Source organism: Leptopilina boulardi, unplaced genomic scaffold, assembly GCF_019393585.1.
Source record: "Leptopilina boulardi isolate dan_hultmark-lab unplaced genomic scaffold, ZJU_Lbou_2.1 LbouV2_119, whole genome shotgun sequence".
Taxonomy (NCBI): Eukaryota; Metazoa; Arthropoda; class Insecta; order Hymenoptera; family Figitidae; genus Leptopilina; species Leptopilina boulardi.
Window position 1 is genome coordinate 444,319 of NW_026137662.1, and position 17,498 is coordinate 461,816.

The window sequence follows — 17,498 nt, forward strand, 5'->3', positions numbered from 1 at the left end:
ATTATTAAATTTGATTGGCTAGGCTCTTCTTCCGGTTATGAAAATTTACTCACGTGGTGGCGCTAGTTGCAAAAATTCAAAATGAAAGTTTAACGATTTCCCGCTTTTAATTATTTTTCTATGGTTGTCAATTACGGAAAAAAACGTTTGTTATTGTTTGAAAAATAATTAAACCTTACAAGAAAAATTTGTTTTAAAGTGATTTTACAGTAGTGATACACAGTAATTTGAAGAGAAAAGTGTCATTTACGTATCGTGCTTTTAAGAATCAAAAAATATTCGTTTATCTTATTTTTTAAGGTTATTATTCTACTCAACTGTTATATTTTGAATTTGCATTGCACAAAGGATTTCATTTTCGTTAACAAAAAACTACACGAAGGAAAAGAAAATTGTTGAGTATATTATTCTTTAAGATTAAATATTCGAGTATTTGTAATAATATAAAAGAAACACTGTCAATTGTTGATATTATTCAAATAGTTAAAACTTTTTTGTCGTCATAACCTAAATTTAATGTTTATAACTTCTAAAATAAATTTTCCCAATTTAATAATTATAATTAATTTAATTGTTAAAGGTTATAAAAAGATTGAAAATAAATTTTGATGTTTTCTTACAAAAATGCTTTATTGAGATAATCAGTTTCTTTTGTATAAAATGATTATTTACATGATGCAACAAGTTTCATAGAACTTATTAACTTTGATAATAATAATAATTAAATATATTTAATACAAAATAAGGTAAAATAATTTTTTACGCAGTCCATTTTAGGCACCTTGTGTCTAAGTGCGTTCCGAGACATTTTGTACAACAATATCTTGCTCCACATGGAATACACGTATAATTACTAGGAAATCCACAGACAGCGCAAAAATGTCGCTCGGGAAATTTTGACGATGGTGCACGTGCTGAGGAATAATTTGGCGGTGTTGGATTATAATTTAAATCTTCTTCAACTAATTGTGCAAAAGTTTTGCGAAATCTTTGTTTATAATAATCAGCCGAACGCGTTTTTTTCTTTCGACTGGAATTTCTACTCTCGAGTGTTTCTTGAAATTTAGGCGCCTTTTTGCTCATAACTGAAAAAATATTTATATTATTATTTTAAGAATACTTACAATCATTTTTCATTAAAGAAAAAATTATTTTCCATTTACCTAAATCGGCGTGAGGATCTTCATGAAAATTATCCTGTTCCAAAGCTTCGAGAGCCTTTTTTTGTCGACGTTTACGTGACGCATCATCGAGAACTCTTTTCTGATAAGAATCTTTAATTCTTCCAGATTCGCGAGCCGCCATTTTTTGCGAAATATTTTTTTAAAAAACTTCAAACACAAATTTAAATTATTTATCACTTGAAGGAACGGAAATATCGCCACCTAAATCTTCAACTTTTTTTCTTAAAGCATCCAAAATATCAGCGGAAATAAATAAATGTCGTTCGTCTAAATCTTGAATGATAAATTTTCGTCCTAGTACATTTTTCTCATCCAAATCAAGCAACAATTGTTTCATAGCTTCATCACTGAAAAAAAACAACAAATTTTAATTAATGAAATGGAGAATAATTCTTTTGTTTTTATTTTTTAGCACAAAAATGTCAAAGCGAAAAGGAGTAACATTAGATGAAAAGCGATCAAGACTTCTTCAAATATTTTATGAGAAAAGAGAATTTTTCACTCTCAAGGAATTGGAGAAAATTGCTCCCAAGGAAAAAGGAATTGTCGTTCAATCTGTTAAAGATGTATTACAAAATTTAGTTGATGATGGTCTTGTTCATTCTGACAAAATTGGAACATCTATTTATTTTTGGGCATTTCCTGGGTAAGAATTTGTTTTATTTAATAATTAAATAAATTATTTTCTTCCAAAAAATTAATTAAATGTTACTTAAAATCTTTTTAATTTAGAGAAAAGATCACTTCGTTGGAAAATCGGATAGCAGAAGCAAAAAGAAAAATTGTCGAGGCAGAATTTAAGATAAGGAAACTCAATGAAGAAATTGAGAAAGAAAAGGCAAGGAATTTGAAATTCGCATAAATCGATCACTTTTTTTATCTTGATTACTAATTCAGTAATTATTATTTTATACAATAGGCAGGTAAAGAAGACAGTGAGGAGAAACAAATTCTATTAAAAGAGATTGAAGAACTGAAAAGAAGTGAAGCTGATCTCCTCGGTCTTATAGATAAATTCAAAGACATTGATCCCGCAGAAATTGCTAAATTAGCCGAACAATCAGAGGTAAGAGAATTTAATTCAATTATTTATTTTATTAGATTTTGAAAAATGTTTTCTTTAAAAATTCTTTTAATTATAAAGATCAGTTAGAGATAAAAGATTCTGTCAAATTTTGTTTTTCTTAATTATCATACATTGATTCCGATAAAATAGAACTTTATAATTATAATATTGTTCTAGTTGTACAAAGATGCAGCAAACACATGGACAGACAACATATATGCAATTCAAAGTTGGTGCAAAAATAAATTCGACATTGAACGCGAATTTCTCAATAAACAATTTAACATTCCAGATGAATTAGAATATTTAGATTAGATTAAAAAATACAAGACTGCAATTATATTTTACTTTTTTTTTGTTCACGAATTTAAATTAGAACTAATTCTAATTATTTTTTTTTTGTAATATAATTTTTTTAATTAATTTTTTTTTATTCAAAGCATTTATATTGATTTAACAAAACTTTTTAGGAAAAGTTATTCTTTTGAATTGTCATATTTATAAAACTTACCATTCAACTAATATTCCTTTAGTGACATTAACCATATCGTTATTTATTCATTGAATAACGTTCCTATTTGTTTTGTTCATGAAAAAATATTAAAATTCCAAATAAAATTATTATTTTCTATTAAATTGTTATTTTTGCTGCGTTCTCAGAATTTACACCGTAAACTAGATAAATATTTAAGATATGATTTACGATTATACATTCAACCGGAAATAACTTAATTGCCCTCTGGTGGCGAATAACGTAGAATTTTAGGTTGGTACACCTGACGTTGTTGAATAAAATATTTTTTTAAACAACAACAAGAAACAAATGTCAATAAAGTGAGAAAAAATTTGAAGAAAAAGAAAAAGAAGGTATTGTAACGGATTTTTTCTGTTAAACATTGTGCAAAAGTGATTTGAATTAATGAGTGTAAATTTAATTAATAGAATCGCGGGAAAATTATCAGTGTCATGAAATTCCCTGTGAAATTAAACGATTGATGATTGCGTCAGAAGTCCTTGACATCGAAATCAACGCAAAAGCACGGGTTCTCGTTGCTCCCTCGCATCATCGATCGCTTATTCACGGTCGGACAATAGTCAGTCCACAATCATCAGAAGTATTTCTACAGTTTAGTCACACAAGTAAGTTGAATTAAATTTCTCCTTTTTTTGCCTTAAAAAATTCATTCACATCATGCTTGACAGATCCTTTAATTTGAGGTTAGTTTTTCAGCTGATAATTTTGTCAGAAAACTATAAACGAAAATGTCAAAAAAAGACTTTTCCCACTGGAATCATATCTCTGTGTAGAACTTTGTCATACTTTTAAAACGTGGTAACTAAACACGTGTTCTTTTTTTACTCCAATTAAATGTGAATAATTTTCTTCGCCATGTGGTTTACTCTATTTTTTCTTTAGAGATGAATCATATTATATAATGTCCTCCGGCCGTGAGCCAGTGCCCTAGTGACTGAATTATCGTGTTGTAAGAGGTGTTAATGAAATTTTTTAACCTTCTGATTATAACGTTAAGGTCACGATTTTATTTCCTAGAGACTAGACATACACACACATACAGGGGATCAAGAGGTTAGATTTGGCTTTATGGCATCTTGCCAGGGGATCTTTAACTCGTGATCGAAAGCCTGAAATGGGTCCAAAATGTTTAAACTTTTTTTTTTATGTTAAAAATAGTTTTGTTTTTGTAGTTGAAACGAATTTTTTCGTATGTTAATGAAGCTGGGAAAAATATATTTTCAAGTCTTCTTACGTGTTGCATTAAATTGAATTAAATTGCGTAATGCTATTTTGTCTTTAGCTTTGGATTGCTTAATTGAATTTTTACTTATTAACAATATTTATATTTCTTTGTCTTTTTCAATTTTAATTTCTTTATTTTTTAATTATAATAAAGTTCTGAATTATCTAAGAATTTTACAAATCAATGCAATTTATTTTGTCACCTACATATTTTTATGATAAGATGTTATCCACTCGGGGAAATATGTAACAAGGTCTTTATGATTCATATTAATATCTGCATTTTTGATTGTAGATCTCACTTATCACAATGGGAGTTCCCGCAGGAGATGCAGACAAGGGAAAGAAGGTAATTGAATAGTTGATAAATTTTAAATAATTGTTTTTCAGTTTTCGAAAAATGTGATTTTTATATTAATTTTTTTGTTTAGATCTTCGTACAAAAATGTTCCCAGTGTCATACCATCGAAGCTGGTGGCAAACACAAAGTAGGCCCAAATTTACACGGAATGGTTGGTAGAAAAACTGGACAAGCGGCCGGATTTGCCTACACTGATGCAAACAAAGCAAAAGGTTTTTGAATTTTTATATTACCTCAACAAGAAAAATTTAATTTTTTTGTTCTCAATAGGAAAAATTTTACTTTAATGTCGTAATTGTTTTTATTACTTAATTAAAATCAATTCTCGACAATTATAACTTCATTATTGTTTTTTTTCTGGTCTTCTGAGAATAAATCTTGGAAAACAATAAATCTATAAATAAATATCTAATGCAATGTTTTAATTTTTCAGGCATCACTTGGAATAAGGATACGCTTTTCGAATATCTCGAGAATCCAAAGAAATATATTCCCGGCACAAAAATGGTGTTCGCTGGAATTAAGAAACCACAAGAAAGGGCAGATCTCATCGCTTATCTAGAACAAGCCTCTAAGTAAATTTTAAATTGATTCTCTTAAAATTAAATCTCAGAAGCGGTGCTTTAGTGAAAACGAGGGGAAAAAAATTAGGAAAATTATCATCTCAACGTTTAATTCTTCCTCGGATTCACAACTCCCGAATTTAAACTCAAAAAAAAAATAATACGCATTGTTTCAACAAGGAGTAAACTAGTAACGAATTGTTATTGTTAATAAGTAGGTAAACGAAAAAAAAACAAATCATTGTAACTATGTAAATTGTCTTTTTCAAATGAGCTTGGGCAAGAACCAGCTCGAAAATTTTACAGTATCGATGTTCTGTTTTTAACAGGTAGATCCTGACACAAACGTCATCGATTTTTATTTATTATCAATTAATTAATTTTTTTTTTTTGGCTTTACGTTCGTTTATTCGTCAACAGTATTTATGGAAAAAAAATCAGTCATAAAAAATCAATGAAAAATTACGAAAAGTTAGTTTTTTCTCTTGCTTGAAAAAAAAGAATGCACAGGAATAACAGAAGGACAAATGTATAAAAATAAATATAATATTGATGCCAACATTTTCATTTAATGCGACGTAGAAAAAAAAGAATAAAAAAATTATTTTTTGCAACTTTTATTTGTTACTTCTGTGCATTTTTTTTTACAATTTCCCAATTATTTTTTTTTTTTCCCTTAATTTCAGATAAATAAGAAATTTTTTGAATTTCGTAAAAATTGCTAAATTTTCTTCTTCTGATTTTAAGATAATTAACAAGAAACATTACTTTTTTCTATTTGAATTGTTTTATATTAAAATTCATTTGGTTATGAAGCAAAAAATTGAATTTTTTACAAGTTATTAATTTGTAGTAATTGAAGATTATTTTTTTGTTGTTAAATTAATTTGTTATTCTTTTTTAATGCTTTTAATTGTTTCTGGGTTTTTCGTTAGTGTGTTGGATATGTTTTATTTTTTTGAGTAGATTAGTCTAATTGGAATCGATTTTTCTTTATGAATACGTAGTAGAAAATGTCGACATTCAATGAGACTTGATAAATATATATACATTAGTGAAAAGTTGGGTCGATGCAGCGTTTGCGCTGCAATAGAATTCAGGGACGGTTGCAATATTTTGAAAAAAATAATTAAACATTATTTAAAAGTTTAAAGAATTTAGAAATTAAATCTTTGATTAAGATAAATTTCAATTTGGATCAAATTTGATTATATTTAATATAATTTAAACGAAGAAATCTGATTTTGGATTTACAGATTTTTTTTCAAAAAGGATTTTTTAATCAGCTGTTTATCATGCGCACAAAGTTTTGAGAATTCTGGGCAACACATTGACCTAGAAAATGTTTGCCCTCTTTTTGTCTCAACACATAAAAGGATTTATTTTTGTTGTTGTTCAAATGTACCAGGTTTTGTTTTAAAATAATTTCTCATACTTGTTATTCGGAAGATATATATTTTTTTAATTGAAAAATAAGAATTTAAGAAGAACCTAGGATTAGAAACGAAAGAAATTTGGAATTTCTAATATAATGACGAAAAGGTAAAAAGAATTAATTTTTTTTAATTAATTAAAAATGTATTTTTTAAATTCTTTCAACTCCTTTGAAAAAAATTCCGTTGAATTAAAATAATTTAAAACTTTAAGTAAAATACAATACCTAAATTACTTTTTACTGAAATTAAACAATTTAAAAGTAAAATAGATCAGTTTTAAATTAATTATATTAATAGTTATTAAAATTGAAAATTCTCAGAACAATTAAGATTATTAAATTTTCGGAGTCATCAACAATTAGAAATAATAATAATAATAAAAAGAATTATAAAAAAACCTTTTCTATTTTTAACTATTACAACATTTGACACATTTTCCAGTTCCCACCTACTCCTGTACAAACATTCAAACACTTGATGCTGATTGGTTCAAAGTGTACCACGTGACTGTTAAATAATAAACTTTTATTTCTTTCCTAAAAATGTAAAAGAACTTCTAAATCTTTTAAACAATTGACAAATATAACAGATAGTGTTTCTAGAATTACATATTCAATATCTGAACTTTGAAAAAGAAAACCAATTTACAATAATTAATGCAAATTGCAACATAACATGAAACCGCATGGTTTGTTTGCAGTTCTACCAACCTTATTACATAACATAAACAAAAATATACAATTACAAACTATTTTTTGTTAAAAAATGCTTCCTCAATTATAATACAATGAGTTTGTTATTTTTTTGTTAATCCATTGCAACTAATATTGTTATTTTTATTGTTTATAGTATTTACTTTTGTTTATTGAAAAAAATGTATTGTATTGGCAAACCTGGTAGTTTAAAACCAAAACGGAGCGAAGTTCGGTGAATTTTTCTCTCATGATCGCAGTAAGCATTTTTTATTATAAAATTGAGAATTTATCATGTTTATTGATAATTGTGCATGTTGATGATTATTAATCAAATATTATTTCATTTAATTTAGTTTAATGTCATTATATTATATGACGATTGACATTAATCGAGAAAATTGTTATTTTGAGGTTAGGTTTACTTAAAATTATGTCACTTGTGCAATGTGCTTGTATTCTTTTGCGAGTTCTGAGCCATGTTCTATATTTAAATACACGTTATATCTGTTATATGAATAGGAAAATCTCACTTCGACAGTTAACAATTTATTTTTTTTGTTACAGTATTTTAAAGTAAAAAAATGAGGTTAACACCACAACAACTTTTGATGCCATTGTTAGTAGGATTTTCTCTAACAGGTGTCAGTTGTATTTTATTATACTTTTTCACACGAAAGGTAAATAAATAATAAATTAATAATTAATGTTTTTGATTTATTAAACAATGGAATTATTTTAAATAAGTTTTTGGTAACAAATATTTGAGTAGTTTTTGTTTCTTTTGTTTGTCAATTTTGTTAGTGTTGATAGATAAACAATAATTGAAAATAAATTATTTTCAGGATGAAGATGAGGTGAGTGATCGACGAAAAACACGGATTGCAACATCAAGACAGAGTGAAATTCAAATAAAAATTCCTCGTTCATCAATTCCTGCAATTATTGGACGTGGTGGATCGAAAATTAAAGAAATTCAAGAGAATACGGAAACTCAAATTAAATTTGGCGAGGAAACAGATGTCGATGCACCGGAACGAATTTGTAAAATACAAGGAAAACCGGAAAGTATTCGTTTAGCTGAGGTTATGATTTTGGATATTATACGAAATCAGCCAGTTATTGAAATTTATGAAATGATGGTTGCACAAAAATATATTGGACGAATAATGGGCAAGGGAGGAGATTCAATTCGTCTCATTCAAGCTACTTCCAATGCTAAAATAACAGTAGATCCCACTGGGCATCAAGATCCAAGTTTGTGTTTTTAATCTTTTTAATAAACATTTTTAATTTCTAGAAAAAATTTCTTGTTAAAATTTGAGATTCTAAAATTTTTTAGACACAGAAAAGAGAGTCATTATTAAAGGAACGGCAGAGCAAATAGCATCAGCTGTCACTTTAATTGAGGATAAAATTCGTGAGGACAAAGAAGCCAGGGAAAAATTGGAATCTAACGTGAGACAACCGAGAAGTAACAAATCTCCATCTCCACGAAACAATGGAATGAAACAAGAAGATAATGAAAATACATTTGAAAAGAGAAAACCTATGGAAAGTGAAAATTTTGACAATAAATACAATTTTAATGAACAAATTAAAAATACCGAAGAACATTTTGTCAATGACGTTGAGTCAAATCAAAACGAAAATGTTGAAAAAGAATACAAAAATATTGGAAAACCGGAACATTCTACAGTTTCTAATTCTGAATTTGTAGCAGAATCTTTACCCGCACAAGGTAAGTTTCTTATTAAATTACGAAAGTAAAAAATTATAAATATTATTAATTTTTTTTTAATAGACAGTACCATGGAAATTTTCGTGAGTGCTTGCGAAACTCCGAGTCAATTTTTCGTGCAAGTTTATGGTTCAGGTACAGTGGAACTTGACAAATTGGTAGAGAAAATGACGACTTATTATGACAATAAAGAAAATGCGGAACTTCATGCTTTAAAGAATGCAAGTTTTTTTTTAAAAAAAAAAAGAAGTGTAACTATTTTTTTAAAACTTTTGAAAAATTCATTTTTAATAGAATATTTTTAAAAAATAGATAACAGTTGATCAAATGGTGGCTGCCAAATTCTGTTACGATGCACGATGGTACAGATCTGAAGTCATCTCGGGTCCCGACAAGGACGGTGAATATCAAGTTTTCTTCCTTGATTTTGGAGATCGTGCCACTGTCCCAAGAAGTGATATCCTTGAGCTTCGTACCGATTTTCTCAGCCTCCGATTGCAGGCAATCGAATGTTCGCTGGCCAACGTAAAACCTCGGTAAGTTTCTTTTTTGAAATATAAATAAATTATAATATAGAAAAAATAATTTACATTTAAATTAAGTTTCCACTAATTTAATTTATATTAAAATAATTTCACATCAATCGGATAATTTTGAATATATGTAAATTGACATTTTATTACAATTCAATATGAATTTAAATTATTGCCTAATTGCTTAGTTCGCTGTCATCCATATTGCTAGATAATGATCCTCCAATTCCAGCTTCACAAACTTCGTGAAATAATTCTGGATTCACTTGTTCCATCATTTTCCAGGCGAAATTTTTCGTTATACTCATTGCATTTTCCTCGCAATATGCCAAACCGGCTCTTTTTAATGCGTCACAGCCAAATTCGTCGGCTATTAAAAGTCTCGTTGCCACATTTTCCGGCGTTATCGTTTCAATTAAATTTCTCTCGCATAACTCTTTCAATCCTTTTATTTTATTAGAAAAAAGAAAATATTTCTTATCATTAATAGTTTATTTAATTTTCGGAGTTTTGATGTAATAATGAAATATACCTTGTAAATGAAACTCTCCAGCCAAAAATAGTAACTGTGGCGCCAAGGTATCCAAATTATCAACGTGGTCGCTATAAATATAACGAAGAAGTTCTTCCGTGACTTCTTTCGATAGGTCTTTCAACTCCAATTTGAATTTCAGCTGCGTCTAAATGTGCATAATATATATTGTATATTTTTTCTGAATAATTCGTTAAAAGCAATGAATTTATTTAAATGCGACAAAATAACTATTTCGATTTTCATTACTAACCTTTTAAAAGCGTTACTATTTAAGCAAAAACGTAAAAATACAATTTGCCATTGCAATTTTGTCTAATTAGCAATGACGTGCGAAAAAAGCATTTCCCTAAAAGTAAACATTTTTTTATTGTCCACTCAATGGACAATATGAATACTATTTTAATATTACAAATTTTATTTTATCCCTAAATATTTTATTTTATTGATAGAAATTATATTTTATTACAAAAATGACAATTTATTGCTAAAAAAAATATATTCCAAAAGAATGAATATAATATTCAATTTTATAACCAATTTATTGTTAAAAAATTCTATTTAATTGCTAAAAATTAATTAATTTATCACTAAAAGTAAAATTTATTTATAATTAAACAAATTTATTTTTACTTAAAAATTTTAATATCACTGTAGAAAGATTTTTATTTTATTTCTATGAAAATTGTCTTTTGTTGCTTTAAAATTCGATTAACATAAACACAGGCAATCACAACACAATAAGGAATCGGTCAGTCGGATTAACACTTTAAGTAAAACGATTTGAAAAAAAAAAATTGTAAGGACATAAATCAATACTGACTTTTTTTTTTGTTAATGGACAGTTAGTGAAAAACAAACAAGATGACAAAACACATTCACACGACTTTTTTTTCTCTAAGCTTAACTAAATTATTAAAATGAAAATTTAATTATATAATTAATTAATTAACCAATAAATTAATTAGCTAATCGATTAATTATTTAATAAAATTAATATAGTATCAAATATATTCGAATAAGCGCAATACGAAGCAACAACTACGCATGATTTTCTTCTACATGGACACATACGTCCACATTTTTATCTTCCTCTCCATTATTGACGCTTTTCATTTGTGCTTCACTATCATTTTCTTTCTTCATTTTTTTTTCATTTGAATCACCCTCGAAATTATCATTTTCCATTGGCGATATCATATTCGCCAATACTGAACTTCGAGCTGTAATAACACTACTGTGAACTGCAATCTCGGTATTATTTGTTCCTCCACAGGTTAATTTTGTATCAGCTGCACGTGCATGTTTCAAAAGTCTCGCCATATCCTATAAAATTGTTTATTCTATATATGAATATTTAGAGAGAAAAAATTAATTTGATTTATTATTACCTGAGATAGACAATGTTTTTCACTTTCACATTGAATTATTTGTATTTTCACCATTACAACGACATCGCCATTTTTCTTGAAATGTCGATCGACAATTGACAAATCTCTATAACCCAGTGATATTATATCGGATGTTGATTTTAATTCTAATATTGTTCTACTGACGTGACAATATTCCCAGTGATTAACATCTGCATTGAAAACGGCAAATTGAAATCTAACTTTTACTTGTTCCGTTTCCTCCACTGTGCATTTTAACATATTTAAACATAAAACAACTGGATTCGTAATTCTCTTCCCTGAAAATAATGAATAGTTTTCTAATTAATAATTGATCGTAGATTAATCAAAAGTAAAATTACTGTTTTGTTGTCGAATTACATTTTTTGTTTTGTTATTTATATTTAATTTACCTTCAGGGCCTTTCCAAAATCGAATTGAAAGTGTCCAGGTACTGTGAATTCCATTAACATTTATACTAAAAGGCGGACTATCAATGTAATTACTTTTAGCTATTGTCTTTTTGTAACGTGAAATTGGCCAAGAATATTTAAAAATTATATCCGACACTGTAGGCACCAGCAGCTCCATTCTTTTTTGTTTCACTTGAAGAATAAAAGAAAATATGTCTCCTGGATATGAAAAATATTTTTCTTTTTTATACAAAATAATGACGATTGTGTAAGAGAAAAGAATGCTGCTTTATCTTAATTAGAGTATGTTACAATCTCTCATCATAAGTATACAATGAAAAATAGAATAAATTATTAAAATTATATTTTATTAATATAATTTAAATTATAATAATTAAATTATAATTAAATAATTATTAAATAAAAAAATTTGTTTTCAATATTTCTCACTTTCAATTAATATAAACTACATTCTGATAAAGGTATTAAATTACATAGAAAATTTTTGACGAATTGAAACGATCGTGATTTTGAACAATTGAACTCTCTAAGCTGATTATCTTGCGTTCTCAATCTAATTGTATTTCTGGTTTATTATTAGGCGCGAAGAGCTCGCACTACAATCTCTAAGCACTTAAGCTTCCTTCATCTAAAAGCCAAATCACAACCTCATTTTATTTCCCACATTTTAGACATATTTTCTTTTTTTTATAATTTCTTTCATTCCTTATTTCTTTTTAATTAACCACAAATTTTTCGGCTAATTACGAATATTTTTTTTTGTTAGTTCTATTAGAATTAAGTAAAATATATTTTCTGTTATTAATTAATAAATTATCAATTTTCAATAACATCTACTTTTAGAGATACAAGGAAAAGTTTATAAAGGACGAGGAATTGTTTTTATGATAAACAAATTCTGAATAAAAAAAAGGAAACGAATTTTGCAATTGTAAATAATGACTCTCCACGTGTATTTAGTTAAGGAAGTATAGTGCGAAAAATGGATGATATTGGAATTGAGCCAATTTAGCCTCGAGAATTGTACGTTTCTGTTTAAAGACTCGTATTTCAAAAAGTTCTTGAAATTCTAATGAGTGTTCCGAGGTTATTGATAGACAGGTGAAAAATTTTAAACTATTCACCTTAACAATATCAATGAATTGATAGTTGACAATTTTCAATTTCAATTTTCCCAATTTTATTAATAATTTAAAATAAAATAATACATAAAAAAATAATTTTAATTATTTAATAATTGAAAATGTTAAATAATTTTAAATTATAGTAGTTATAATTTCTTTTGTATCAAATTCTTTTTTACAAATTATTTTGATTTTTATAAAAATTATCTCATTTCCAAAATATGTAGTGACATTTCAAAGTAGATTCGATTAGAAGTTGTTAATAATGCAGGAACAACAGGTGTATGTTGCCTTGTGCAATTAATTTCTTGAGCTTCCAGATGTCAGAAGTGAGAATGGATAATTTAGAGTTGGAATCAAGTTGTCATTAATAGTTCAGAATATTGTTTCAACATGTACAAGGGGAGAAATAGAAGTTTAATTATTATTTAATATTATTCGTAATTTATCACATTTTCCAAGAATGCTAATTATTTTCAATAATTATTTCGAAATAATAAAATTTTAAGACAAAAAATACATTTTTTCTTCTAAAAAGATTTAATTTTCAAAAATTTTGAAAAAACACGTGACGTCATTCGTGAACGTTTCCATTTCAATGTTGTAAATCAGAATTTTTTCTTCTAACGTATACGTAAAACTAATGGACCAAAGTTGTGCTGAGATGAATGTTTCATTAAATTAACAATGTAATGTTTGGACAAACAGATCAATTACACTTAACTGGCTTATAATTAGAGTTGATTGTCATGTGAATTTCTAGAGCACTCTGTTTAATTGTTCATTGACCATTTCTGGTTCAATGCTACCTGTTAATTAAGTCAAGATTGAATGAATGGTTTGATAATTGTAGGTACTTGAGTTTCGGAAATTTTCAAAATAATTTTTTTTACAAATTAATTTATTTTTTCCTCGGGATATTTTTTTGAGTCAATTAAAATTTTAAATTAATTAAAACAGATTATAATTTCTAAAGTCAAAATACACGTGGAATGTTTATCTAATTTATTGATTTTGAACCGTTTCTATTTCAATTATTGGTTTTAATCTCCCCGAGTGCAGTGGCAGTGATCTTTTCCGGGTTTCATGTAAAATACATTCAGTCGGAGACGATAAATTGATGTAGGTAAACGAATTACCATTTAATCTTTCATGTTATATACATCAGCTAACCTGAGAAAATATAACACTTTTTCCAAAATTCAACATCCCGATTTTACACGCTTTTTATTCGATTTATTTGCGGAAATTCTGAGAACGTAATTTCATATATCAGTCAATATTGAATTTTTTTTCGTTACTTAAAATAATAAATAAAATTAAACTTTTTAAACTTTTATATAATTTTTTTTAAAGGAAAAAATGTTTATTTAAATTTATAAATTATTAATAAAATAAGATTAGAGATATTTTGAGACGCAAAAATAATAAAATACTTACATATGTGGGTTGAAATTTTCTCTCATAGATAAGTTTAATTCTTGATTCTTATCATAATATTTCTCTGAGTGTGATAAATCACACACAATATGCAGAATTTAATTAAATAAAACTTTTATTATATTATATTTTAAAAGAAAAAAAATAATCTCCGTTTCTTTCTTTCAAGATCAATATTAAAAATGTCTTTTGTGTTGCACACATAAAATTACGCCTTGCCAAATATATATATAATATATACGTTGTTCACTTTTGAAATTGATATCTATAAAAAAAATTGGCTATGAGTCTAAAGTTTTCGCCGGCGAACAACTCCTCAAAAGCCAGGACATATCAATACGGTTAAAGATCGAGAACGACTGTGAGACTTTCGACTATATACTGATACAAGACCTCTTTGAATTTTCTCAGTTTCACGATTACACACGTGCAGTTTATGTCTTAATTTATAAATGGAGCAGCGCTTTTATTGAATGCATTTTTTTTATTTTTCCTCGATAGCGAGCAAAATAAATAAATTCAAATTATTTTAATATATTTATGTCAGAAAAAAAAATTTGACATTGTTTCGAAAAATTATTTTTCGGTAGAATAAAATACTTTATGATTTTGTAATTAAAACTTTTTTGTTTTGTTTTTAATTGTTTTATGCAAAATTCATTTTGAAAAACTAGTTTTTGAGTTTGGTTACACTTCGGTATTCTAAAATATTTGAACGTTCTAATAATATTGTTATTCGCATTCTTGGCGCTGATAGAAACCCAACAACGTCAAAATGCAGTTATTCTAAATTTCAATTTTTATATATTTGTTTTTATTTTCATTATAATTTTAGAAAAATTCAATAGAGTAATATTCTTTTTATTCTGAAAGAGTTTTTACAATTTTTTTTCATTTCAATCAAACGTTTTTTTGATACATCCTATAATTTCGCGTATGCAAAAATATTTTCCACTACTGCCGGTTGTCAAGGAAAATTCCAAAGTGGCGCTTGACTGAAATTTATCTCATTTCAACGATGTGCCAACTTTCTGTATAAATAAATACATAAATCAGGACATTTAAATATTCATACATTGAAAACAATAATTTGTAATAAACTTTTACTGACCTCATAAGTTTAAACAGTGGAAAATATTACATTCGTAAATTAATATTTTTTTAAAAATATTTTTTATTCACAAAGAAAATAAATTTTAAAGCATTTTATTTTTGCTTCAAAATACAAATTACGATTCTTTTTCGATAACAAAAAAAATTAATAATTATATTTAACAATAATAGGATTAAAATTAAAGATAAAAGAAAATTATAGAATTTTTGATATTAAATTAAAGAAATTAAAGAAATTTTATTAAAAAATGTTTTCAGTGGAGGAGTATGGAGTGAAGGAGCTTGTGACAAATTTGCCGATTTGACGCATACAGCTCAATGGAAACGAGTTTACGCCAAAATCAAAGGATACAACGAAAGAGCAATTGGATTCGGAAGATCCCGTCGAGAAGGATCTCCCATTCCCAGTATTGTTATTTACGATGTTATTGATAACAAGGTGAATTTTTTTTAAATGAAACTTTAAATATTGAAATAAATTTCCAAATATCTTTAAATTATTAGCAATAGTAAATTTTTAAATGTACCTAATATTTATTATTAAATTTTAAAAAATATTTCCAGGAAGTCGATGTGGCAAAAGAATTAATAAATGAAAATCTTGCTGAACTCGATGAGGAAGTTTTATCAGCTGCTAGTTCAACAATTTCCATATCGAGACGCAATAATCCTGATTTGAGAAAAAGTCCCACACCAACATCTGTGAAAAATTCAGTTCAATCGGGAAAAACTAATAAAACCATTCAGGAAATCGATTTGACAACGCCGATTGTAAGTTATGTTTTTTAAAGAAGAATTATTAAAATTATTAAACATATACAAATAAATAATAAAAAAATAATATAAATGTAAAAACAAATAAAATATTTGAATAGAAATGTAAGAAATTAAAAAAAGGTAATATTAATTATAAAAAGAAAATTATGTAGAATTTTTTCATTGCAGAAAGGCAATAAGAAAATTGAGGAAATTGATTTAGTGAGTCCAGTGACAAATCAAACGTCACAATTTATCAGTAATGAGAAAAGATCATTTACTGAAAATGGTAGCGGAGCTCATTCACAAGTCAATAGAAATTCTAAATCTTCCAATATTATGCCAGCCGGTTATGATAGTGATCGATCGTCAGAATCCGATTTTGAGTTGGAATAAGAAAATTGACGAGTTTTAGTCAGGTTTATGTTTTCGTTTTTTCAAATTTTTATATTTCTTTTCTTTTTCTTATTCAGTGAAACCAAATGTAAACAAATCATCTGATTATTAATATTTTAAAGGTAAAAACTACTCAACTACTTTCTTCGACGATTTAAAATAATGTAAATATATATAAGAAAAGAAGAAAGTTAATGACTAGTTTGCCGCGTTATTATTTTTCTAAAGTGAATTAGTCAATAGATGATTTTTGTCAATAATATTAATAATTTCTTCATTTTACAGAAGAGATTTTTGTTTTGTTATTCCAAAAATTTGCAGACTATTTCATTTTTTTAAAAAATGCGATTATTTTAAAAGAAAGAAAAAGGAAAAAAATGTTAAAACAATGAATTATTCTTTGATGTAATTTTCCAATTTTTATTTTATAATTATTCTTCGTCAAACTCAGGAACGTTTCTCAAGTGCCTTAATATTATTTTCATCAGAAAGCGATGATACTTTCGCCTTTATTTTCTTATAGACTTTGTTACGCAATTTTTTTTTCTTAATTCAAAAAATGACGAAATCTATACAAATTCAAGTGATACGAACGAACGGTATTATATATAGTCTATAAACTAAAAAAAAATTAAGCATTAACTTTTCAATTATTAACCTTTAAAGTGTGGAAAAAATACGTGAGACGTATTTTCATGTTTTAGGGGACAAAAAAAAAGAAATTTATTTCTGTATGTTAAAAATATTATTAAAATTCGCTGCTTCGTTGTACATATATAAAAATAGTTAATAGTTTAATCGCAAGAAATAAATTTACGTATTATAACAATAACAAATGATTGTGTTTCGTAGTGTATTTATTTCTCGAGATTAACTAATCTTGGAATAATTAATTATACATGAAAGTGCAATTCCTATTTTATTCAAGGCAGAGAGAGATAGAGTTTAAACAATTTTGTATGTGCATCTATTTACAA

At 26.6% G+C, this 17,498-nt stretch overlaps 6 protein-coding genes across 8 annotated transcripts; 3 read left to right on the plus strand and 3 right to left on the minus strand.

The window, feature by feature from the left end:
* The first annotated feature begins 110 nt into the window (after positions 1-110).
* LOC127283508 (meiotic nuclear division protein 1 homolog) lies at positions 111-2,592 on the plus strand. Its single transcript, XM_051308454.1, has 5 exons — positions 111-394; positions 1,597-1,830; positions 1,917-2,022; positions 2,104-2,250; positions 2,428-2,592. Exons 2-5 carry the CDS (start codon positions 1,604-1,606, stop codon positions 2,563-2,565), a joined length of 618 nt encoding a protein of 205 aa, XP_051164411.1. The 5' UTR covers positions 111-394; positions 1,597-1,603; the 3' UTR covers positions 2,566-2,592.
* On the minus strand, positions 604-1,306 carry LOC127283517 (zinc finger HIT domain-containing protein 1). Its single transcript, XM_051308464.1, has 2 exons — positions 1,164-1,306; positions 604-1,085 (listed from the first exon to the last, which is right to left on the minus strand). Exons 1-2 carry the CDS (start codon positions 1,303-1,305, stop codon positions 760-762), a joined length of 468 nt encoding a protein of 155 aa, XP_051164421.1. The 5' UTR covers position 1,306; the 3' UTR covers positions 604-759.
* LOC127283540 (general transcription factor IIH subunit 5) lies at positions 1,351-2,941 on the minus strand. Its single transcript, XM_051308500.1, has 2 exons — positions 2,762-2,941; positions 1,351-1,531 (listed from the first exon to the last, which is right to left on the minus strand). Exons 1-2 carry the CDS (start codon positions 2,794-2,796, stop codon positions 1,351-1,353), a joined length of 216 nt encoding a protein of 71 aa, XP_051164457.1. The 5' UTR covers positions 2,797-2,941.
* Positions 2,942-3,222: 281 nt separating this feature from the next.
* Positions 3,223-5,408, plus strand: LOC127283522 (cytochrome c-2). The gene is made up of 4 exons (XM_051308477.1): positions 3,223-3,390; positions 4,305-4,358; positions 4,441-4,582; positions 4,804-5,408. The coding sequence occupies exons 2-4, from the start codon at positions 4,320-4,322 to the stop codon at positions 4,947-4,949; spliced, it is 327 nt and encodes a 108-aa protein (XP_051164434.1). The 5' UTR covers positions 3,223-3,390; positions 4,305-4,319; the 3' UTR covers positions 4,950-5,408.
* Positions 5,409-7,220: 1,812 nt separating this feature from the next.
* Positions 7,221-17,360, plus strand: LOC127283484 (tudor and KH domain-containing protein homolog). 2 transcript variants are annotated; one of them, XM_051308412.1, is made up of 9 exons: positions 7,221-7,320; positions 7,629-7,741; positions 7,907-8,318; positions 8,404-8,802; positions 8,866-9,023; positions 9,115-9,338; positions 15,628-15,808; positions 15,934-16,140; positions 16,315-17,360. In XM_051308412.1, the coding sequence occupies exons 2-9, from the start codon at positions 7,646-7,648 to the stop codon at positions 16,519-16,521; spliced, it is 1,884 nt and encodes a 627-aa protein (XP_051164369.1). In that variant the 5' UTR covers positions 7,221-7,320; positions 7,629-7,645; the 3' UTR covers positions 16,522-17,360. The 2 variants fall into 2 exon arrangements, with proteins under 2 accessions (XP_051164369.1, XP_051164377.1); XM_051308420.1 differs by lacking the exon at positions 7,221-7,320 and adding an exon at positions 7,451-7,475.
* On the minus strand, positions 9,400-14,681 carry LOC127283497 (speckle-type POZ protein-like). 2 transcript variants are annotated; one of them, XM_051308440.1, is made up of 6 exons: positions 14,257-14,681; positions 11,672-11,863; positions 11,259-11,557; positions 10,942-11,193; positions 9,868-10,015; positions 9,400-9,780 (listed from the first exon to the last, which is right to left on the minus strand). In XM_051308440.1, exons 2-6 carry the CDS (start codon positions 11,847-11,849, stop codon positions 9,512-9,514), a joined length of 1,146 nt encoding a protein of 381 aa, XP_051164397.1. In that variant the 5' UTR covers positions 11,850-11,863; positions 14,257-14,681; the 3' UTR covers positions 9,400-9,511. The 2 variants fall into 2 exon arrangements, with proteins under 2 accessions (XP_051164397.1, XP_051164390.1); XM_051308433.1 differs by having other exon boundaries at positions 11,672-11,890; positions 14,257-14,680.
* Positions 17,361-17,498: the final 138 nt, after the last annotated feature.

Excerpts from the sequence above, each read along its gene's own strand:
- LOC127283517 (XM_051308464.1), bottom strand. The coding sequence starts at position 1,305 with ATGGCGGCTCGCGAATCTGGAAGAATTAAAGATTCTTATCAGAAAAGA. Across the intron at positions 1,086-1,163 it reads AGATCCTCACGCCGATTTAG|TTATGAGCAAAAAGGCGCCT; the intron begins GTAAATGGAAAA and ends ATATTTTTTCAG.
- LOC127283508 (XM_051308454.1), top strand. The coding sequence starts at position 1,604 with ATGTCAAAGCGAAAAGGAGTAACATTAGATGAAAAGCGATCAAGACTT. Across the intron at positions 1,831-1,916 it reads TATTTTTGGGCATTTCCTGG|AGAAAAGATCACTTCGTTGG; the intron begins GTAAGAATTTGT and ends TTTTTAATTTAG. Across the intron at positions 2,251-2,427 it reads AATTAGCCGAACAATCAGAG|TTGTACAAAGATGCAGCAAA; the intron begins GTAAGAGAATTT and ends ATATTGTTCTAG.
- LOC127283540 (XM_051308500.1), bottom strand. The coding sequence starts at position 2,796 with ATGGTTAATGTCACTAAAGGAATATTAGTTGAATG. Across the intron at positions 1,532-2,761 it reads AAAGGAATATTAGTTGAATG|TGATGAAGCTATGAAACAAT; the intron begins GTAAGTTTTATA and ends GTTTTTTTTCAG.
- LOC127283522 (XM_051308477.1), top strand. The coding sequence starts at position 4,320 with ATGGGAGTTCCCGCAGGAGATGCAGACAAGGGAAAGAAG. Across the intron at positions 4,359-4,440 it reads ATGCAGACAAGGGAAAGAAG|ATCTTCGTACAAAAATGTTC; the intron begins GTAATTGAATAG and ends TTTTTTGTTTAG. Across the intron at positions 4,583-4,803 it reads TGATGCAAACAAAGCAAAAG|GCATCACTTGGAATAAGGAT; the intron begins GTTTTTGAATTT and ends TTAATTTTTCAG.
- LOC127283484 (XM_051308412.1), top strand. The coding sequence starts at position 7,646 with ATGAGGTTAACACCACAACAACTTTTGATGCCATTGTTAGTAGGATTT. Across the intron at positions 8,319-8,403 it reads CACTGGGCATCAAGATCCAA|ACACAGAAAAGAGAGTCATT; the intron begins GTTTGTGTTTTT and ends AAAATTTTTTAG. Across the intron at positions 15,809-15,933 it reads ACGATGTTATTGATAACAAG|GAAGTCGATGTGGCAAAAGA; the intron begins GTGAATTTTTTT and ends AAATATTTCCAG.
- LOC127283497 (XM_051308440.1), bottom strand. The coding sequence starts at position 11,849 with ATGGAGCTGCTGGTGCCTACAGTGTCGGATATAATTTTTAAATATTCT. Across the intron at positions 10,016-10,941 it reads AGGAAGATAAAAATGTGGAC|ACGCAGCTGAAATTCAAATT; the intron begins GTATGTGTCCAT and ends ATGCACATTTAG. Across the intron at positions 9,781-9,867 it reads TGGAGAGTTTCATTTACAAG|GATTGAAAGAGTTATGCGAG; the intron begins GTATATTTCATT and ends ATAAAATAAAAG.